A 24,540-nucleotide genomic window follows, 5' to 3' on the forward strand; every position below is an offset into this window, starting at 1 on the left:
TTTAGATTCTACCTAGTCTTTTCATGACTCTGGTTTTGCACAGCATACTAGAGGAAACAGGCCCCTTAGAAACCACTTGATAAAGACTGTACTTAATAGGAACTTGTAAAGGTACAGATATAAAAACAAAAGTTTTTCTGTAAAGAGAATGAGACCATGAATCAGCCACACTGCTCCTATCCCAGCACAGTGAGCATACGGCAGGCAAAGGCGAGAAGTGTAGAAAGAGCACATGGAGAAAGTATGACAAACTGCATCAGGACAGAGAAATGCAGAAGAACTGAGAATCGATCCAGAACACCACTGCTCAATGTCCATACTAACTGTATATAAAATGTACTTCAGTAAACAAAATAATGTATGCGATTCTTCTCCTAGAAGGTAGGTGCTATCACTTTTGACCATATTTTTGTTCTATACCTAAACATCTGAACTAAATAACTTCTCTAGGCATAATTTATATATATACATATATATATATTTATATCATTGCCTGTATCTATATGAAATAAATTGGATTATACCTAATTTAAAAAGTTAGCAGGACTACTTACAGAATGCAATTTTCACACAGTGTCTGTGGCACCATCATACCTCCTACCATTCTAAATGTGGCACATATAATACAATTTTAATTGGAATGAATTAAATTTAATTTTATGCAGAGAATAGAGGCATTTGTAGCATCTAAAAGCATAATGAGAGATGAAAAACAAGGATTGGGAATAATGTTCTTATACTATAATGGCCTGAAATGTTCAAATGTTCAAAGGCATTCTCAAGCTTAGTTAGAGAAGCGGGAAGAGATTGGACTGTTACAAATTTATACCCAGGGCCCAATCTTTGATATTTGATCCTCCTCAGTGACAGTCTGGTCTACAGGAACAGGGGAGGGGTTACCATTCAGAGTGCAGTACCAGGGTGTCAGGATCTAGGGCCACGACAAACAGGCATCCTACTATTGAATGATGAGTCTAAGAAAGAGTCATGACAGATGGGAGGGTGGGAATGAAGTCAGGACACAAAATACAAGTTCAGTAAGTACCCATGTGTCCTAGTTAAAGGACTTGGGAAGAATGCAAACCAGGAAACATTACAGTGTGCGCGAAGAGTTCTGGATCATACTTGACTTGTCTTGTTTGTTTATTAATATATCCCTTAGATCCTTAAAAGTGTCTGGGTGGATGATAACTACATGGTCACCTTAATCAGAGAAAAACCTGTCTGCTGCAGCAATCTAAAGTGAGTAAAATATTTGAATAACAGGGTCCTTCTCCAGCCATCTCCAGCCACCCACCTTCCTCTCCAGTGCACCTTAAGACCCAGCTACACCCCACAGCATAGGAAAAGAAACAAGAAAGCCACAGAATCCCGCCCACTTTGGGAGCTTAGAAATCTCAGAGCAACTCTGCTCTTGTTAAAGCTTCACTGGGTTTTCAACTCACTTTTCAGTTCTTCTGATTTCCCACAGCTCTACTTCCCATCTGTGTTTCAGCCAGTCACACAGCTGGGGATAAATTAAAATAGAGATGCCACAGTCATACTCAAAACTGGGAGCTCTGTAGATGCCCAGTGACATAGACCAGGGCCTCTGAGCCAAAAAAAGAACCAGACCACACACCTTCCTGCTCCAAAAGGTGTCTAGGGGGGCAGAAAGGCACTGGATGAAGTGGCAGTTGGTCCCCTTTGAGGTGGGAGTGGCAGGATGCACTGCATGACAGAGCTGCCGAGACAGAATGACGTTGGGCTTCGAATTTAATAGCTCGAGAACCACCTTCTCCGTGGTAAACACATTTGAAGAATCGATTTAGTTTAATACAAAAGGAAAAACCGCGCTGAATTTCCATCGCAATTGATCTGATTTCCAATTTGTTCCCAAAAAAGAGCTTTTTTAGAGGTTGGGCGATGTACACCCAAGCAGGAAAGGATTGTATCTGCATCTCACATTCACGGGATAGAGAACCATTTCTCAGAAGTTCTAAGTTGTTTGTATTTTAAATTAGAACAATTCATATATGTGATATAAAAGATTAAGTCATATTTCAAAGCTTATGCCAGAAAGCATCAGTTCCTCTCTTGCTCCCCCTCCTAATGCTATATCTCCACTTCTCGGATTTTCCAGGAATCTACAGAATCAATCACATTATTTGTCCTTGTAATCGTCCTTGGCAGACACCTAGGTTATAGTTTCCTCCCATCTATGACATCAGCCCTGTTCATCTGTTCCCCCAAATGTGTTTCGATCTTTCAACTGTTGTCCTCTCTCTTTGTCTTTGAGTATAGTTTCAGTCTTTTAATATCAAGTTTTAGTCTTTTGATATCATTTTAACATGTTTTGAAAGAGAGAAAATAGACACAGTTGATAGTCTGTCATGTGTGTCTGTAAATCATGACATATCATCCAAGTATCAATGATTAAAGGGGAAGGGTACTTCCTGGAAGAGGGAGCCATCTCTGCATTACCTAAAAGGGGGCGATGCACACATAAGGGCAGACACATTGGTTGCTTTTGCATGTGGCTGGGCAGAGAGGACAGACGTTATCGAAGCCTGGGAGGCATCTGCACAGGAGCCAGTGCTTGTCTGACTCCCATAGTCCTCTGATTCGGGTCCATCAGGGACAAGCATGCCCGAAAGGACATCTGTAGCCCCAAATCTGGTTAAGACAATTTGCTTCTTACAGAGTCACCCAGACGTGGACTTCGAAGTGGCTTGTTATTCTTGTAAACAACTTCAAAGGGCTATTCTCCACAGGGGATAGGTCAAAGGTCTCAAAGGTCTCTTTCCTATAACACACCAAGTTCTTCCAAATTCTTTTGTGATCCCCAGTGCTATCCTTTAAAAAAGTTTCAGTTATTACCTCTATAAATAAGGATTTAAAGGAAATATCAGAAGGAATGGGATTTAAAACAGAAAGTGCCAAGGAATAACGCTATAGACCAGACGCTATCTAGAGTCCTTGCTGCTACAAAGTTGCAGGCTGAGCACAGACATGGCGCTTTCCTTATCTTCCCAAAGGGATTCCATTTCTCATCTGAGATTTGAAAAGAAAGGCTTATAGTTTGCTGAACAGGATTCCCTTGCAAACCCAGCCCTAACCCTAACCCAAACTCACAAGAAAAAAAACTCTCATTGAGAAGCGTAAGGGAAAAATTCAATAAAGTGGCATTATATATTTACTTCAAAATATAGTAAATATAGTAAATAAGATTTCTAATGGCGATCAACTTCCAAAAGAACCCAGATAGATAAATGACAAAAATGCAGTCCAGTGCATAATCCTCCTTAGTAAGTTCGTTCCGTCTTATTCAAGATGCAGACTTCCCCACGAGATCCATGTTACATGGACTTGACCAGGTTTTTACTTGCTGAGCCATGCCTTACTAGCTTGAAACTAACTGTATTTCAAATTTTCACTCCCCTTTACATTTTCTGGAGTCTTGATGAGATATGTATGCAACCACATGGCCTTTTAAACTGATTTTCCAAGTGCGGTTTTAGGCCCTGGTCTCCAGCCCACACACTGAGCGGTGCTTTCTCCGTGCGCTACCAGGAAGGCCTTTCCAGCATAGACCTGGCTCACGGGGAGATGCAGAGATGATTGTTGTCAACCTCTCTGGTGTAAAAGGACTGATGTTAAACTTTGTATCTATTTTTATGCTGATACTGGGTTTTTAATTGTAGCGAACAGATATAAATGTCATATTATCTTAAATCCATTGTTGGCTAAATCATGGCTGAGGAATTGCTCTAATTACTGGCAACAGTGCCGATGAAATGTTGCGAAGCGTTGTACAAACAATTGTCAACATACAAGGAGTCCACCCTTTCCCTCTCTGCTCTCAGAATCCTGCAGAAATGTTTGAAAACTTGTGTTAAATAGACAGGAATGGCCAAAAGCAGAAGTGTATTAGTAGGCAAATAAAAATAACATAAATACAGGTGGTATCCTGAATAAACTTATTCATGAACTAGATATATCATACCTATAAACTGCTTTAGATTTTTTTTTCATTAGTTTTCTTTCTGAAGTGTAAAACTACCATACACTCTTTTGAGTGATAAGCTGTGCCTCTGTTGAGTATCAAAAGGATTCTTCTTCCCTATTTCCATCATCTTCATTAATTTAGAGATGTCAATCATCTTTCTCCTTAGCCTTATCCTTTAAAAAATATAAACTACTTCCATTTATCATCTCTTACCACCCTCAATATATGATTTTTCCTTCTCTGTACAGCAGATTTAGGTTACAATAAGTAGAAAAGGAACAGGTTCTATTTTTCTCAACAATACTTGTGTTACTGAGCATATCAACGCCTTCTATGTCAGGCAGTCTATTTATTACATGTGGAGCCATGGGAGGCCAGGCAGGCACACTGTTGTTTCTATGTTAGATATGAAGAGGCTACTGTAGCTCGCATGAGGTCATATTTTAACATACTTCTGAGGAGGTCAGATAAGCAAATTGAAAGTGTTCAGTAGTATTATTACTGATTTAGGCAGGAATTACTGTTACTAGAACCCAAACAGCATGCAGAAGGATAGGCTGGAATGGCCAAAGATCAGGACAAAACTTTTAACAGACAGATGAGTAGGAAAACCAATACACACAAATACGGGTTGTTGGGAAGGCAGGAGGCCCGTTGACCATGATGGGATTGACCACGATTGCACATGAAGTACAGTAGCCTGATTATGAACTAGCCTTTCTCTGGGGTTTCAGATGCCCCCAAATGCCCCTGTTATGTTTTAAAGAGGGTGCTGTTAGGTTAGGGCTTGAACAGAAGGGCCACAAAGTCCTTCCACTACCCACCTTGTATGATTCCATGGCTTCCCATGTGAAACAGAAGATCGATGTGGGGGCAGGGGCTTAGGGGCCTCTCTTCCCTGGTTCCAAGCCCCAGGTGTTCTGATGTAAATGGTCTGCTGTAGCCTGATCAGCATGATGTTTTTGCCTTTGAAGTGTTTTTCTCAAATTGAGATTTAATTCATGTATCAAAAAGTTGCCATTTTAAAGTATACAATTCAGTGTGTTTTAGTATTTTTACAAGGTTGTTCAACCATCTCTACCAAATCCAGAATATTTTTATCACCCTACAAAGAAGTTCCCAAATAACCTCAGAAGTTCCCAAAGAAGTAACCAAATAACTAAATGTCATGGTTATTACTTCCACTTGCCCTAGATTCTGGCAACCACTGGTCTACTTTCTGTCTCTATGGATTTGCCATTTCTGGATAGCTCACTGGGAAATCAGAGGGTCCAGGTTTGCTTAGGGTTTTCAGGCAATCTTTGAAATGTGGGAGAAATCCACCTCCCTTAGCACCATAACAGCAATGCTAATTTCTACCCACATCCCACATCCCTGCAGAGGAAGAAATGGGTCAAATCCCCAGTAATCCAGCCTGCCCTGGTTCTTTGTCCCAGGAATAAGAGCAAAAGACTAAAAACATCTCTATTATTCCTCTATATGCCCCCCTTTTACTGTCAGTCTCCTGCATCTTTGATCACTTAGGCATCAAGATAGTGCATCTATAAGCTCTCAAGACCAACTGGGCTTTGTGGCCTGAGACGAAGGCTAGAGATAAATGAAACATGAACTGAAATTTGATTTCCTCTCTGCTCCATTTCATTGGATTGGGATACAGTGAATCTAATCACAGATTGATCTTATTAAGGCTAATGACCTGATGATTAACAAGAGAAGGGCATCTGCGATCAAACTGCCTGTTTTAATTATTCTAAGGAGCTGAACCATCCACAGGCAGCAGGCAGCAGGCAGCAGTCTCTTGGATGAGGGTTTGCTCGCTTGCATCTGGTGCTGTATTGATTATGACTCTCTTGGTACCTAGCAGAGGAAATACACCCCAAAAGCTCAGTTGTACCCAATTGCTCACTACTCATTCAATAGGCAGCATGAGGCAGAGGTAAAAGCGTTGATCCTGATACATGTCACAAGTTCCAGTGAAATCATGGTGTTACAGAAGGCAGCTAGGAGACAAAAGCAGGCTGGATAGGAGATTTTTTGGCAGAAGGTAAGTGGAGACTGTTGTAAATCAGGGAAGCCAGATTCTAGCCCAGGAAAATAAAGACATAGAGGCCAGAATGTTTACTGATGACTCAAGCAAAGAATGTTTGATGTCTGGGCTGTCCTATAGCCAGGGAAAATTGGGGACAATAAAAGACCTAATCTGACCTCATGCTGGTTAATCGGGCTCAGTTTAAAAGTGGAACAGTTTTAAATGATACATAATTTAAACATTTTATATTCATTTAAAACATACCAATGTATATTCATTTTCCCATCTTTGATGGTGAGCCAACATGCCCCCATTTTAAAATAAGTCTGCCAAATGGAGTTGTATTTTTGCACAAAACATCCATAATGCATCGTTCATGCTTTGAAGTTTTGATACCTTTAAAGTGGAGCAAGGATTTAAGACATTTGTGATTTCAGAAGAATAGAATTGTAATGCCAAACTGTTAGTCTATCTTGCCCACCCCTATTTGATAACAATTTGAGAAGTGGGAGGAGCTAGGACTTATCAATAACATTACCATTTTGACACACACTCAACTTAGTTTAAAAGTTGACTCCCTCCCTACAATATTTTATCAGCTCATGTAACTTAAATAATATAATTACAAAATTATGTATAACTGGAATAATCTAGTTGAGGAGCCAACATCAATGGCTCTTGGAAAATAGAAAAGGGAAAACTGATTGCAGGGGGAGTGAAGCAGAGAGGGAGGAGGGACCACTGGTTAACCTGGTAAGGGAATTAAAGAGAAGGCTCTTTAAAAGTGTTCCTATTGTAACAGGTTAAACAACCCAGTAAGTTATTCTTTCACATGCTTTGGGAGCCAGGGACTGCCCATTTTGATGAGTTAAAAAAATGGTCTATAAATATGAGTTTCTTATAAAGGCTTTATTTCAAGAGCAGTAATTTGGAAATTTTGCAGATTTATAAACTCAGATCTGCATTTCTGTTTTTAAATGTGAATATGTAACAGCATTCCAGTAATTCTTTTTCATATATAGTTTAATGAAGGGCTGAGAGTCTTTATCTGTTATGTTAAAAAAATAAAGAACACTATTGGCCAAAGTATTTAGCCTTCCAATGCTTACACATGCATCCAGAAACTAGCAGTGCCCTCTAAGTTGGTTCCAGCCGCTGCACAGACTACCGTTCTCTGCCTGGAATTCTATAAAGGTCTCGTAACAGCCTTTCTACAGTTTACTCTGTCTCCTTCCAGTTCTTTCTCTAGGCTATTCTAGGGTGAACATTGAAAAATACAGCCCTGATTTTGCCACTCTTCACGAACAACTTCTCATTAATCCTGAAACAAAATTCAGAATGATTAACCTGCTTGACCTGTTTATCTCCCCACCTTGTCCCGTGTGCCTGCATATACGCCTTGTCTGAGAAGTACCGGGCGCCTCTTAGTTTGCAAGCCCATCACCCTCTTCTCTTTTGCAGACTCCGCCACATGCCAGCTCTCATACCTGAAACAGATTTTATTATGTCCCTCTATTTGCCACATGATCTCAAACTCACGCCTCAACTCAAAGCCTTGACTAACATTAACCCTCCACATTGAGGCCAGGTTCCTTTTGCATGTTTGCAATTGTTCATTTAGTTTGAGTTTGGCTTAGTTTATAGTTTCTCATTTGTCTTCTGCACAGGACCAGGGTCCATGAGGTAACAGTCTATCTCTGTTTTGCTCAGCCACTCACTGCCTTGTGTCCAGTGTCCTGTGAAAATGTCATTGTCTCTTAATCAAAATTTAACTGACTAAATCAGTTATTTTTATTGTTTACAAAATCATCTAGGGACTTATTGTTTGCTTTTTTAATTACTAGAGTTGTAAACTCTAGCAGAATACTTGTCAATATTAGAGCATAGTAATTTAAGACAATATGTAAAATACTCTTATAAGACTTTAAAAATGTTAAAATAAAACCTCATTTCTGATTTCAACTATTAAAATGCACACACATGTATATTACTTATAAATAAAATGATAAGTATGACAAGCATTACACAATTACTCTTAAACCCTACAGTTGAACAGTTATAACTTTCACTCTAAATCCTCAACAAATGCTAAATTTAAAATGATAGCTTGTGGCTTATTGCAAATATTCACATATCAGTCTGCTCTCCAGTATTTACATGTTAAGAGGTGTTCATTCTATTTAGAAGCAACCAGAATTGAGGGCCCAGGCTAGTATGATGCTATTCTCCTTGTAGTCTATAGGGACAAGATTTTTTGTCAGATTTAGGTCATTGCACTCTATTTAAGATTAATTCATATATTGATGTTGCATTAATAAAAGTTCATAATTTACTTGCACTATAAGTCATTGATTAGAGATTTACCTGTTTCGAAGGGAACCAATAGCCTGGTGAAGACATTACAGCCTATGGAAAGCAACTGAGTCATTTATCTTAAGCCTCCATACATTCCTGAGAAATTTCTAAGCTGACAATGAGGGAGATCATCGGGCAAGTGGAGCCTTGAAGCAATCAGCTGGTAACTCCTCACTAAAGTAAATTTAGCAAAGGTGAATTTCCAAGAAAATATGAATGAGACTATACATACTCCCAAACAGGTAAGCAACAAAAAGAGGAGATTTTTAAAATAAGTGATATCAATAACAAATAATCATATAATTCATTTCCATAGATTAATTGAAATGTCTCAAGCCCTGGACAAGCTTCACTCTTCTGCGGTAGATTTCCCAGGACACAGAATCTTCATGCAGGTCCACTGTTTTGAGGATCAGCTATGAAGAAATTCTAAGAATTGTCACAGGCATCTCTACTACCTAACATCATGAACAAACTTACATGGACAAAAATCCTAGAAGGCATGTCGAATTCAGAAGATTTGGGGCAAATTCTTTGAGTGTTGCCAGCATGTCCAGTAGTACTCATAAATAACCATGAGTCCACCCAGAAGGTCAACACCAGCTCTGGAAAGTTAATAAACTGTGAATATCTTTCCCAACTATATTTTAATAGATTCTATACTAGTGGTACAAGCTAGCATAAATTCATCAAGATTATGTACAGTTTGCTGTTATCAGAAAATATGTTGACTACTAAATTATTTGGGGGGGGTAATGTATTGCTCTTCATTCTGCCAGGATAGAAAAAAAATCTATGTGTTTTAAACATGCTTCTCAAAATATCATATATTTGCATATTTTAATCAATCACCTTTCTTTTAAAGTTTTTATAACATTTAAAATTATTTGTGTAGTAGATTTTGTTTGTTTATTTGTGCTCTTGAGGTTTCTCAGTGTACCTTGGAGAGTCTGGTTTGCAGGTTCCCATATGTGCTGCCATATTTCAAGACTATGTTTATTCATGGGATGAACAGGTAAGAGAGCTTTGAGGATTATTTTAAAATTCATTGTAGTTCATAAGGTTTATACATAAAAGAATAAAAAAATCAAAAGGCATAAATTTTGTAGTTATTGTATACTAAGCTAACATTTATTCCAATTCTCTATTATAAAAGTAATTCAAGAATTTCAGTTTTTCCTGAAGTGACTCAAATTCTGTATAGTCTTTCTTCTCTTAAAGATGAATAAATGTCTCACTAGAAATATTATGAAAGTTGTTACCAGTTACTCCAGAAGTGGGATTTTGGAAATGACTGTGGACAGTAAGGCTGGTCAGTTTATTCCTGGACATATTAATTCAGGGCAAACTCAGAAATGCTGAATCCCTAATATGAATACACACAGATCCAGCTAAAGCTATTCAAGACTCAAGCAAGTTTATTCTAATATTACCCCTCTGCTAACTGACTCTCAATTATACCTGAAGGTTTCTCATATCTACGACTGGAGCATAAGAGCAAGTAGGAGCAAACGTGGAATCATGTTAATCTATTGTGATGACCTATGACCCCACAAGTTACTTGACCCCCCCAGTTAAATTTTTAGAAGCATACCCCTGCAGCCACCAGGGGTATTGTAACTTAGGCTACATTTCATATGGTCTCACCAGAGTCACAAAACAAAAGAAGCTGTAATTCTTCTTTACCACAACTACTAAAATGAAATCATGTGACACTACGATACCACTTAGTAGAAGAGCCTTCCCAAATGGTACTTATGATGGTTAATTTCATGTGTCAACTTGACTGGGCTAAGGGATCCCCATATAGCTGGTAACTTGTTATTTCTGGGTTTATCTTTCAGGGTGTTTCTGGGATAGATTAGCATTTGAATTGGTGAGCTGAGGAAAGCAGATGGCCCTCCCCGATGTGGCTTGGCGTCATCCAATTATTTCAGAAAGAACAGAAAGATGGAGGAAGGGTGAATCAGCTCTCTTTCTGCTTGAGCTGTGATATCCATCTCCCCATCCACTAGAATATTGGAGCTCTTGGTTCTCGAACTTTTGGACTGAGATCAGGGCTTACATCAGGCCCCAAGTTCCCAGGTCTTTAGACTTAAACTTAACACCACAGGTTTTCCCAGTTCTCCAGGTTGCAGACTGCAGATTGTGGGATATCTTGGCTCCCATAATTGTGTGAGTCAATTACTACAATAAATCTCCTCTTAATCATCTATATCTGTATAGAGGTTGACAAAAGTAGGTTTACAGTTGTTTATATGGAAGATACAAATTAATAAATAGTAATACAAGCATAAAATGTGTTTTTGTGCTCACAACTGTAAACCTCCTTTTATTCACCCCTGTATCTATGTCTATATATCTGTATCTCCATCTATATTTATATCTATATATCTATATCATTCATATCGATATCTGCCTACATAGATATCCTGTTGGTTCTGTTTCTCTGGAGAACCCTGATGAATACATTATTCTCTCAGAGAGAAAAGATGGCCTGAGGTTTACATAGCACTGACATCAGAGTTCCTGCAAATATATTGGTTCTACTGACTTCCTGTAGTTTAATGAAAGATGATGTCTGGCTGGAGTTAGCTCATCACAGTGGTTTGTTGTTATGGTGGTGGTTGTTTTTGAAAAATGTCTGTCTCCTCTGTATAATGCCTATTTTTTATTACTCTGTGACTCAATATTTTATTTTCTCTGAAATTTCAGGTATGAAAATAAAAGAGAGAAAAGGTTAGGAGGGATGGCATGGGGAGCTTAAAGGCAGATGTTTATACATGAAACCGATCCAAAATAGCATAGTCATTCTGTAAGGAAACACTTTGGGTTTCCCAGAACTGCAATTTGATTTTGAAATCAAAGTTGGATATCTGCAAAGAAAAGCAATAGCACTTAGCTTTTTATCATAAATGGGGCTTTCCTGCATTATAGTAGGGGGAAAAAAACACCAACAACAAAGAGAGTAGGAAGGGGAGACCCATTTAAAATGGTTTTAAAAATATTTTTTATATTTTGAGGGGCTCAGTATATGAGCCATTATAAATATTACTGATAAAAATGCTTTCTGGAGTTCCATTAGATATTTTAACTTTCATTTGAAACTTGAATTAATTCAGGATGTGAGAACAACATTTTTGGATCATAGGCTAAAGAACCTAGATGACTGTGAGAGCAACTCACAGAAGCATTAAGTTTAGGATATGAATGTGTATTTATCCCAAGAGTCTTTGGGAGTCAAACAGCTTTGCTTCAAAGCTGGAAGCAGGGGCAAAATGTTTGGCTTAGGATCCTGGCAGGAAAAACATGCCTTGATTCCTTAGTGATACTAAAGATACTTGTTATCCTAGTGGGTAGACTTATCATTTAGTTTTCTCTCTGCCATTCTAACATAGACCCCCTATAACTTTGAGTGAGCTCTGAATGAAAGGCTCATTATCATTTTCATTTGCATTTAAAATAACTCAGAATTCAGGGCATGTTTAGGAATTCAGATAAATATAACAGTTTCTAGGATAATTCTATATTAAGTGGCTCCTCATCAAATTATTATTTTTTTGCATCTGTTGTTTCTTTAATTGAATGCAGCCCCATTCATAGAAAACAGAAATGCAACCATAGCATGTAAACAGACATTAAACGGAGGTCTGAAGGAAGATCCAGACCCACCTCCTCTCCCCAGCCCAAGGGAGGGCTATAAAAACAAGTTGAGAAGAATAAAACACATTTCCATCTGTAAGGCAGAGGTCTGACCCAACCTCCCCAACCCTGGCATCTGGAATGGACCAGGCAGAGCAAAGGGGACCCCAGGATCAGAGCCGCCAGGGGTCCCAGGGCTGGGGCCATTCAGTGTAAACTCCAAGGTTTCATGTGTACACATGTGTGTGACCTACACAGAACTTCACCGAAGACTGGACAGAAACCTAGGAGCCAGCCCTGGGTCTTAGAGCGAGGCTGGGATGAGGGATGTAGAGGGAAATGTCATGTTTGTTTCTTGAACCCTTTTCTAAGATGGGCCTGGGGCTCCTGTGTCAGTGGAGGAGGCAGGATGGGCTGGGCTCTTTGTATCCTCCCTCCTTTCCCCCTGGGCATTCTCAGGCAATGACAATGGCACTGAAAGGCCCTAGGCTGGGGGTTGGCAGGACTAAGGGCCTGGAAAGAAAAAAGGAAGGAGAAGAGTGAGTTGCTTTTTCTTTCCAATTCTGGTGGTTGAAGGAATAGGGAGATGACCTCTGAATTTAGCCCCTCAGATCAAAGGCAGTTGATTAGAAATTCCTTGCATTGAAAGCACTTAATGGCCCTAGGGCAATATATTTTCCAACTCTTTCAGTCACAATTTGTCTTCAGTTGCTTACTGACGTCAAAATCCACCTGCTACTTACTGGTAGTTGGTCCAAAGAACAACTGGACTCCCTTGAATGGGAACATTTCAGCTTTGCTGCCTACTTGCAGAATTGATTTCTAATAGAGAAGTTAGTTACCCAAACCCTATCTGTTTCTGAATTTCAAATGAAATGCAACACACATTTTCCAGAGCCTTTTCAGATTCGTAGGTATGTAAATTAGATTAACAGAAAATATTCACCAAGAGTCTTAACCCCCTCCCTGCTCCAAAAATCCGGATTTATTCTTTTCTTTCCCAATTGACTGAAAAAGCTACATGATCAAGAAACATGTACAATATACTTAACAAGATACCAGACAGAGACATAAAAGAAGACATAATCCTCCACTGAAAGGATTTTTTAATCTTGTAAAAGAGACTACCTGACCCATTTACATTTTGATATATTAGCTATGCTGTATGTAATATATAATAAGAACTAGTAGTATTTCCCAAGTGATTTTGTACTGCAATCTGTTTACAGTAGAAAATCACTAAGGATCCATAGGTCAGCCCAGCCAAATTCATGCCCTTATTATCATGTATGTTCCCAACCCGCCAACCTGGGCTGTAAAGTGCAGAAATATGACCTAGAAAAAACATCAAGCGTCTTCCTTAAGGTTTGATTTAGTTTCAAGAGCCCAGTTTTCTATTTCACTTCCTCTGATTCCTGTTGTGACCCCTGCCCCGTGGCTTTCCAGATATACGAGATGCTCCAAACCCACACACGATCTCTCATCCTCCATTTCCCACAAAGAACACAGAAAAGAAGTTTTAACATCACAATACCACTGTATTCCTGAAGGAACAAAGAAGAAAAATCAAAGAACAAGGTTTTGGTGATACCTTCGGTTATGTAATCAAAATGTCCTGCTCCTAGAATGTCTAAGATGATAGCCATTTTACCCAACTGATTTTCTGTTAACAGACTCATAATGTGAAGGTGTGTGTACAAATACACTTCCTCAGAGAAATTAAAGATCTACTGGGAGAAGCCATCCTGCATTATTGTTTTCTGGTTATCACTTGCCAGAGCAAAAATAGTTGGTTTTCATTCTTTAACTTAATTGAAAGCCACCTTTATGACACATAGGTGGCATTTTCTCTTAACAAACCAAGGGCATCTTGCCTCCACTACTAAATTGCAAATTTCTTAAAGGCAAGAAACATTTTTCAAATATGTTTGAATCTATCATAGCGATTAGCACTGCTGAGTGTCCAAAACATAATGATTCATTGTTGAATGAATGAAACAGTTTTGAGAATGACAGACTGATAGAGCACAAAATGGCTTAAGTAACATTCAGTCTAAGCTCTTTATTTTTTTAAATGGGGAGTGAGTCACAGAGATGATAAGTATTTTGTATAATTATACATAGCCCGCTTATGTCAGGTGTGGGAAACGTATAGGTCATATGCCCAAATGTTTCATTCACTTTTATTGAGGACTTATTCTAAACTGGGTACCTCCTTCATGACAGAACTGTACAAGAGTTAGAGAAAGTGGTATGGATTGTCTCCATTGTTCATGCTAACATGATCATTCATATAGATGCCAAATAGATGCAATATGGCTATTTATTTAAATCATCTAAATCCTTTCCTAACGGACCAATTTATTGACAATGTAACTCAAGAAAAATCTGTGAACTAATACTCCTGACATTTTCAATTAGAGAAGATACATTCTTTGTGTAAAACAATTGTAAAAGATGTAAAGAAAGAAAAAAAGATGATTGGAAACAAAATCTTGTACTAATGCCATTTTTTCCTTCAGATTCTTCTTTGATTTTACCATTTTGAGTTATTGATTCATTGTTCTTGCCAGTTTTCTGAACTGGTGGTTTTCAATTAAGAATATCAATGACATTGTCACAAAAGTAATACGCAATAGTAAATATTACTAGGCATGAACGGCCCAGAACTATTCACAGAGATGGCTTTGAGAGGTAACAGACACATCACCGCAGACTTTCAGGAATGACTCAGGGGCATAGCACCCGAATGCCTCTGCTGTTGGCAGTTAGGAGCCCCGTGACCGTGGGTAAGCTACTTATCTCTTCTGAGCCCAGTGTCTTCATTGTAAACAAAAGGAAGGAAAACATGTGATCTCTAAAGCCCCATCTAGCATTAAATATTCACAATCACAGCCATTTACATGGGTATTAAGTAGAAACAATCATGAATTGTCTGAAGAGTTTTTACTAGAGACAATTCATAGTGAAAGTCATATTTGCACAATAGCCCAGCAGTAATCACTGGATAAAAGCTCCAGCACTTTCCGTCACAAAAATCAAAAACTGAGGGAAGTGCTGTGAACGATGTGGTCATTGAATGACGTTCTGTTTTTCAGCTCTTTCTGTCACACACGTACTTTACAGAGTCTGGGTAGTCATTTTACTTAGTACATTTTTGCTATGCATATATCATTTTTTTATTCTGGCAGGTTTAGTTTTGAAATTGCCAAGTTTCAGTTAAAAATACAAATGATAAATATAAATCTTAATGTTCTACATATCACACTGCTTAAAACATGGTTGGATAAGGAACACTCACTGTTTATAGGAGAAAGCTAAAGAGGTGATATGATTAAAGACAGGGCAGTGAAATGTGAAATCCCTTTATTCAATTTTGAATAATTTCTTTCTTAAATGTGCAAAAATAAAAGTGTAACTCTCTTCAGGGCCAAGAACTACAGTGATATAATTTTTGTATCCATGTGGAAAAATTAGTCCAGTGCTGTAACACTAAGGATGCCCAGTTAATCATATTGAGAATGCGACACACACACACACACACACACAGGCACACGATCTCACCTAGTTGCATCTCACATGCAGTGAATTACTAAGGACGCCATGATGGGCCTTTGTATCTCTTTAGATTTTTATATAATTTATGATCTAGCTATTTTTTTCTATGAACCAATAGAAGTGTTTCTATTCTAAATCTTCCCAAAGTATTCAAGAGTTTTTACCCCCAGAAGTCCATTGTGCAAATGTCCCTGGAAACAAGTGAATTTCTTAATGTATGGGTTTCAGAAAGTCTTGATATAAATATAGAAGGAGACTACTTATTTCCAGTGGCTTATACAGTATCAGTATTCCTATTAATGCAGTTGCTTTTCCAATAGCTCCATAAAAAAGATAAACTAATAAAACATTTAAAAATATGTTATTTAAGTACAAAGGAAAGTACTATAATGAAGATTTGTGTACCCCTGACCTAGGTTTTCAGCTTTTAACATTTGCTATATTTAATCAGACCTGTAGAAAACATAAATCATTACATGTACAGTTGAAGCCTGCTTTGTACCTCTCCCTTTTCCCAATTCCTCCTTTTCTCCTCAACAGGTACCACTATTATAAACATACCACGAAAATTTATCACATTCTGTGTCCACAAAGTAAAATTCTACACACCACATTCTTTGCTTAGATTAGAAATCAATAAAAAGTATAAATCACAGATGTACGTGAAAAGAATGCCTATTCTCATATTGACTGCAGAATTCTATATAAGTTAAATGGGTTTTCACATCTTCTACAATTACATTACTTTTTGATCCAACACTTACTGACAGGAACATTAAAATTTCCTGCTATACATGACTTTGGTTTTATATTTTTTTCTTTATAGTTCACTCCATTTGTCTTGAATATTACAGACTACAATTTTTAACCTTTTTAATGTTTTTATTACAAATTGACACTTTTATATCTTACTAATCCATTTTCCCAATAAGATCTTTTTTTACACCAGTATTAATACCAGTATATCTGCTTTAGGTTTGGTTACTTTTGCCTACTTTTTAAATAGTCATTCTTTGATTTACCATGTTTTTCTACCCTTATGTCTCTTTTAAACCAAACAAATACAGGAGGTTAGTTTTGTTCTTTTATTCAATATGATGTTACCAATTTACCTGCCGATTCGGGGAGAGGTATACCCATTTCCATTTCTTTTGATTCCTGATATACTTATGTTCATTTATTATATTATGCTTCTTTACTTTTTCTTTGTTTCTTTTCAACCTTATAGTATATGCATTATTTTAAAATGCACTCTCCCCTTTTCCCTCTGCTACTTTTTAAGACTTTAATTTTTTTAGAGCAGTTTTAGGTTTATAACAAAGTAGAGAATTACTTGTTTTATGTCTGTCATTTAATAGATATATTTATATCTTAACATAATTATTTTAAAAGTATAAAGTTAAAGAAAATCTCCATTCTCCTCCAAAATACTACCAGGTTTTGAAATATTTTAACTCTGATTCCTTTTCTGCCATTTTATTTTAATTGCTGTGCAGTATTTTAGTTCTATCTTTATTTTTATATCATACAAATTATTCTTTTCTCCTTCTTTTCATAGTTCTCTTTCTTCTTGTTCCTATCTATAGGTTTATAAACTAACATATTAGATTATGCTAAATCTTGGTTACATTACCCATCCTATTAAACTGTCTGCCTAGCCTTGGTTCCATAGGCATATTTGCCAAATCGAACTTCCTTTTTTATATTCAACTAAAATTCTCTAATAAACCCATCACCAGATTAGAGCCTCGAACACAGTATCGGGCACATCTGAGGAAGAATAACAAGCTATCTTATTAATTTTATAATCTCACAAGCAATATTACATCTATAACTACATTGTTGTACTTAGAAAACTAAGGAAATCTTGAAGTATTCCACTTGGCACCGAATCACATTCTCCTGTCAATTTTTAAAATCTAATTCTTGGTTGCCATTGAAAATGTGTTCTTCTCCTGTCTGAATAGTTAAACTTATCTTTTTATTTTTGGTAAATATGTTTGATTTAAAAGCCCAAACTGGCTTCAGAGATTGGAGGGATCCAAGGAAATTATTTACCTGACCAGCAGTGTCCAAGATGTCCAAATAGGCTGGCTCGTTGTCGATCCTGACTTGGGTCTTATAAGCATCTTCTGAAAAAAAGAAACACAAGACCAAGTTTATATATAAATATAGTAAATGGAAAAGGCATGATTAATTTTTAATTTCATAAGAAAAATATTCTTTCTATATAGGTTACTAAGTCAGAGAATCAGATCCTCTAGTCAGGTGGAGTGCATAGAGTGAGGATGTGACCCAGGGAGATACAGAAAAGGGAGTTTCTGGTTAAAGTGAAGTCAAGTGTATGTCTCCTTTATCAGGAGAATCTCATGATTTGAGGGGCCTTGGTTGTGTTACCTTGAGATACAAATCATGAAATAAATGTGTCAATTCTTTCTTAATCATGCACCACCAGTTTGTATCCTAACATTATCCTCAGTGACGCAAGACTAAAAGGTTTTTCTTAAGATCAGAAACAAAACAAGGATGCTTGCATCAACCATTTTTATTTAACATAGTACTGGAAGTTCCAGTCAGAGCAATATGGCAAGAAAAAAAAATAAAAAGCATCAAAATGGGTTAAAGAAGGAATCAAATTTTCTGTTTGCCGATAACATGATCTTACATGTAGAAAGTTCAGAAGATTTCACAAAAATAAAGTTAAAAAAAATAGAACTTCTAAACAAGTTTAGCAAAGTCACAAGCTACAAAATCAATACACAAGAATCAGTTGTGTTTCTACATAATATTGAACATTAAGAAAAGAAAATTAAGAAAATAATTCCATTTGTAATAACTTCAAAAGGAATTAAATACTTAGGAATAAACTTTTACCAAGGAGGTGAAGATTTGTACACTGAAAACTGCAAAAGTTTTAATGTGTTTATTTGTATACTTTGTCATGTCTGTGTATTATTTAAATGAAAACTGCAAATACCTGGGTCTGAAGCTCTGCAGTGAGAGCGAAGAATCTTATTTTATTACATCTATTTATTTCCTCACAACCTTGAACTCACAAGCTTGTAGAGTCTGGCCACGATCTTTCTTTTGTTTTATTCACCATTTTTTAGTGTAAGTAAAGAGGAAACTGACTCACCACAAAAATATTGAGAACAGCACTGAATTTCGGCACAAATCAACAATTATTTATACCACTGATTTTGAAACACAAATAAATAAATGATTCTTTCCACAACCTTCTGATTTAGAAAGTAGTGATGATCAAGCACAGGAGACACTTTTTCAATGGACAAAACTGAGTACCCCTCCACCCCCAGTTAGATTTCTGCTAGCTGCTGAAGACCAGAACACACACACACACACAATATCGTGGTAAGTACTCTCAAGAAACTGATACAGTTGTGGTGAAAGATACATGTATATGCAGTGGGATGTTAAAATCCAAAAATATACAGGATATACACCTTACCTCCAGGAAGTTTATTCTGTGTGACCATGCTCTAGAAAGATGAAGTTGTGGGAAATATAAGTTGCAGGGAGGTCAGTCTAGTGTGTTTTTAGTAACCCCCAGCCACCCTAAAACCATTCAGTGTATGGGCAACCACACAGTCTTTCTGTTTTTTATTCCACTGCTCTTTGTACTTTCACTGATATTCCTCTCACAAAAGAAAAATCTTGTGGAATTACTTGCAATATTTTTTTGAAGATGCATAGGGTTGTTTTTCAGTTTCATAGGGAAATATGAACAGTTACTTTGAAAAGTGTCCTGTGACCGGAGGATCACAAGTAAGTCTTTCAGATTTCATGTTTGTTTACTTCAACTCACAGCCCCCAAAAAGAGGCGACTGAGGCCAGGAGCGTGCTGAGTAATCCAGATGAGAACTTCTCTGTGTGATTATCTGAGCCCTAGATAAACCCAGCACATAAAACATATATCAAATAAAAGCTTCTCCTGGGATTAGAAAACTCCTTCAAAGAGACTTCATGTGAATTGACTGGATATTAAGCCAGGCCCTCTATCCAAGATTTCTTTCTCTCTTTTAAAAAATAACCATCAGAGCAGGCAACCCAGTGTTGTGAATCTAGGTCACCTGCCTGGCCTCCATAGATACTAATCCCTTTTATTTCCTCCCAGTAAACAATCTTCCCTTCTGTTTCCATGCATCCACTCCCTTTGAGACCCCCATACAGAAATGCAGTGACAGAAATACTCTCTACAATGCATGTAAACACTTCCCTGAAATTCAGACCTAACCCTGAAGTGAGCTCATTTGTCTTTCCAAGCAAGAGGCCAAATGTACACAAAGCTTTATCAGGCAGAAATGGTAGCAACTGCCTACTGTATTGTTTGCGCAGAAAAGCACAACAGAGCCACTCTGTTGGAGGTATCTACCACCATCAAATTCATTTGAAAACACCAATGTTTGATTTGAACTGTTACATCTCTTAGGATGTGCCTTCTTCACTCTTCCTTTCCAGCAGGATCTTACCAGAAGAGATTATCAAATGCCTGTATTAAAGCCTCAGACCCATCACTAAATATGGATGCTATGATTGGCCAGCCACTTGATCTTACTTATAATATGGAGAGAATAGTACATGTTGGTCAATGCATAGGAGATCTATAAGGATCAACATAAGTGGCAGGTATCACAGTGCTTAAAAAAAACCAGTGCAAACTTATGGCATGTTAAGCTGTGATTTTTAAAAGATATTGCTTCACATTAACCATGAAATTATATTAAAACTAAATCACTTTGGCTATTTATATTTACTCATGTGGTAATGCTTTCTTCCCAACAAGTAAGTCAAAGGGGATTTGGCAGGATACGTTTGCAGTAATTATCAAAAACATAACGTTTTTCATTACCGTATTTTTCCATGTATAATGCACACAAATGTGGGTCCATATTATACATGGCAAAATACAGTAATCAAAAAAACTTTAAGGCATTCTGAAGAATTTACCCAAAATAAATTATTTAACTCCTTTGCAGAACAAACACATGTATTTAAATAACTTCAAAATAATTTACTTATAAATGTGGAGGGATGGGTAGAAAAGGCATACGACTGTAATTAAGTAACTAAAAACTTTTTTTAAATATGAAATTATGATAATTTAAAATCATAATATATAACCGAGAAAATATTAGGTGATCATTGAATTTTCACCAGATGACTTTTTAAAAATCTTAATTAAATACTTCTTATATGGCTTACCAGAATACCTGAAATATATGATAATTAGTATTACAGTGAAGATATATTTCTATAACTCTCAGCTAGTATACATCTCTAAGATATTAATCATTGATCTGATTTTTTAAAAGGACAATGAAAATATAAAGGCTTGAATAATCTATTTATAAGAACATTTTTAAAGTATATTTTATTGATTATGCTATTAGAGTTGTCCCAATTTTTTCTCCCCTTTATCCTCTATGCCCTACACCCCCTCAACCTCCGGCATCCCCTCTTAGTTCATGTCCATGGGTTGTTTTTATTTTTTTATTTTATTTATTTATTTTTATTGTTGTTCAATTACAGTTGTCTACATTTTCTCCCCACCCCATGGGTTGTGTTTTAAAAAAATTACTTAAATAATCTTAATTGTGTGCATGTTTGTGTGTGTGTATTATTTATAAAGCAGAAACATTTTAGAACATACTGTACTAGACACTTTCACTTGAACAAAAAGTTAAATCATGGCCGAATCAGCACTGATACAAGCCTAATGTATCAGTATATGTATCAATAATGATATCAATAGGCATTTAAGTGTATAATCTGTGCTGCACACTCTGGCAGGCACAGAGCCCACAATGTTGAAGACGGAGTTGATTTCTACCCCCAAAGGGATTATACCATATTTTTTGGACTATATGATGCACTAGACCATAAGACACACCTAGGTTTTAGAGCAGGAAAATAGGAAAAACAATTCTGAAGCAAAAAATGTGGTCCTGCTCCTTCCTCCTGTGAACCCGCTCCACTGCTGCCCCCTACCCCAGCAAGCCAGGTAAGCTATATTCAGACTATAAGATGCATCCCCATTTCCCTCCCAAATGTGGGTGCATTTTATAGTCTGAAAAACACAGTAATCTTAGGGGAATACATAAAACTAAACAGGCAGTTACAATGAGTATGGCATTAGAAGTATCTGAAATGTGCTTATTGCCATAAGATATGGCCCTTTTTCATAACTGAGGGCACAAAGTAGGCATAACAAAGTCCACTTAAAGTTGGAGACTGGTGAATAGGTAAAGATTTGACAGAAGTCTTACAAATGAACCTAGTGTACTCACACAGTGGATTATTTTTGCTCTGAAATTTAGAAAACTACAGCACACGACAACATAGATGAATTTTAGAAATCAATGTTGAGTAAAAAGAAGCTTGACCCAAAAACGTATATTGTAGGTTTCCATTTATATAAAATTCAAAAAATAAATATGCAAACTAAGCTATATTTATTGGCAAATACTTTTTAAAACCAGGATGGAGAACTACTTTGTGATAAATCATTGTTTGCTATACTTTATGTATTTGTGTTATACTTTTAGTACTTAAAAACATTTAAAAGGGGAATTTTCTCAATTACTCAATTATACAAAAGAAGAAACTACCAAGTTCCAGTTCTCTAATTGTTCATATTTTATAGTAACACACTATTTGCACAAATTTAACCCATAACTTATGTTTTCAATGATTTCTATTTCTTCCTCTAATCTGTATCAATTTTTACTCCCATCATGACAAATTCCAGACATTTAGTGTTCATGTCAAGTAAATTTCGACAATGCTAATGAATATTGTGTATGGGAATGGAAAACAGAAAGATACCAAGGGACCCTCCTGCCCAAAATATCTTTCTGGTTAGTTTGGCACGATGCCCCAAATTCCACACCTTCTGCTTTATTCTCTCTGGTTGAGATAAGCCATTTGATTTCCAGGAACTGCCTATTAAAATGCAATGAAACTACAGGAGAGGTAAAATATTAAGCCATTATCAAGCACAAACACCTTACTCTGAGATTACTTTTGTACAAAATTAGCTGTCTTGAGAAAAACAGAAAGCAAGCCCCAGGGGATGATCAGCAGAGATGATAAAAGCAGGGCGGAGGGGAGGGAAGACACCTCGAACAGCTGTGGTGGCAGAGACTACGGAGCAGAGCACCAGGTGCAACAAAGGCGCTGCAGGCAACAGGAGAGCACCTGAGGACCAGAAAGGACCCCTGTTTTTGGCAACAGCCTGCTAAGGAGCAACGTATGCGTGAGAGGAAATGGTTCATGCTGCCTCCTTCTCAAAACTGATATAATGAAGTTGCTTTGTGCCCCAAGCTTGCTGAGCATGGCTTTTTAACAACAGAACACCATGTATATCTAAAGACAAATTTGACAAAGAGAAACATGTTACCTAGAATTCCAGGCTTGCCTTTTGTCAAGTCAGATAACCCTTACTTTGTCAGATGGAAGAAGAAGGGAAGTATTTTTAGGGCCATGGGCTGGAGTAGTGGTCCACAATTTTTCCTGTATGTCCAGACTTCCTGGGGATCTCGTTAAATGGCAGTCTGTTTCTGTAGGTCTGGGGCTGGGCTCTGTATTTCTAAGAAGCTCAGGTTGTACCTGTGCTACCTATAGCAACAGTACTATGCAACGGTCATATGAGACGGGCCACACGTGCAATTTAAATTTAAATTTTCTGGTAGCCACATTAAAGCAGCAAACAAAAATGGGAATTTGAATCTTAATATGTTATTTAACTAAATTGACCTAAAATATTATTTGAATGTTGTAAGCAACATAGAAAAGCATTAATGTGATATCTTACACACTTTTTCTTGTACTAAGTTTGTGAAAGCTACTGTGTTTTTGTGTTTACGGTATGTCTTAACTAGGGCAAGTCACAGGTCAAGTGCGGCACAGCCTCATATGGCTCAGGGCTGCTGTACTGGCCACGACAGACTGGACAGAGGGTTGGTTATTGCAACCGTTGACTGCGTCTCCATAAAACAATACACACATAGGACATTTTTGTCACAGCCCCCCGTTGCCTTCTTGAAATGAATGACCTCCCGAATTACACTGCAAACTGCTACTGTCATTCTGGTAATAGTTCGTAGTTTATCTCCTGTATGAGTCAAGGTTCTCATGGAAAACAGAACCAATATTTAATAAAACATTAATTATACATTGAAATTGCATCTTTATATGTAAGATTGAGTGATCGATTATAAGGAATTGGTTTACAAAATTATGGAGGCTGGGAAGTTCTAAGGTCTGCAGTTGGCAACCTGGAGACCCAGGACAGCTGATGATACAATTTACAGTTCAAGTGCCTGAGAGGACCCATGTCCTAGCTCAATCAGTCAGGCTGGCAGAGTTCGCTCTTAGCCTTTTTATTCTGTTCCGGTTCCTAATAGATTGGATGAGGAACTCCCACATTAGGAAGGGCATTGTATGTCCTTCACTCAGGCTACTATCAAATCTTAATCATATCCAGAAACACCCTCACAGACATACCCAGAATAATATTTGACCCAATGTCTGGGCTTCCCATGGCCCGATCAAGTTGACCCATAAAATTAACTATCACACTTCCCCATGAAGTCTTCCTCTACCTGCCCAGTGAGCAGCTTTATCCCCTTCCTGTGCTTCTCCACATGGCTCTATTAAAGCGCTTTCACCATTTTGTTCCAATTAACCTTTCGTTTGACCTCAGCTATTTGAAAGCACGGAGCACGCCTTATTCATCTCTGTGTGTGCATTTTCCAGCATTCTGACGGATACATAATAAGTGGCCAATAAATTAGGTTTAACTTTCAGATTCTTTCAAATGGGCTAGCTTATTTAAGTCACACAGCACTTTGGCTATCAATCAATACACCCAATTTAAATATGAAAAAAGAGAGCGTGATTACATTTGACAAAGCTCACAAAACCAGTAAGAGGTGGTTGGGAGGCT

General features: G+C 37.3%; 1 protein-coding gene across 2 annotated transcripts in view; it reads right to left on the reverse strand.

The window, feature by feature from the left end:
• The window catches only part of RIT2 (Ras like without CAAX 2), a 284,937-nt gene that overhangs the window by 164,339 nt on the left and 96,058 nt on the right, over positions 1–24,540 (reverse strand). For both annotated transcript variants that reach the window (XM_053912975.1, XM_024580414.3), the window contains exon 3: positions 17,631–17,704. In XM_053912975.1, the coding sequence (XP_053768950.1) occupies positions 17,631–17,704 (74 nt within the window). The remainder of the gene's footprint in view (positions 1–17,630; positions 17,705–24,540) is intronic.

The sequence above is a fragment of the Desmodus rotundus genome, chromosome 10 (genome assembly GCF_022682495.2).
Source record: "Desmodus rotundus isolate HL8 chromosome 10, HLdesRot8A.1, whole genome shotgun sequence".
Lineage (NCBI taxonomy): Eukaryota > Metazoa > Chordata > Mammalia > Chiroptera > Phyllostomidae > Desmodus > Desmodus rotundus.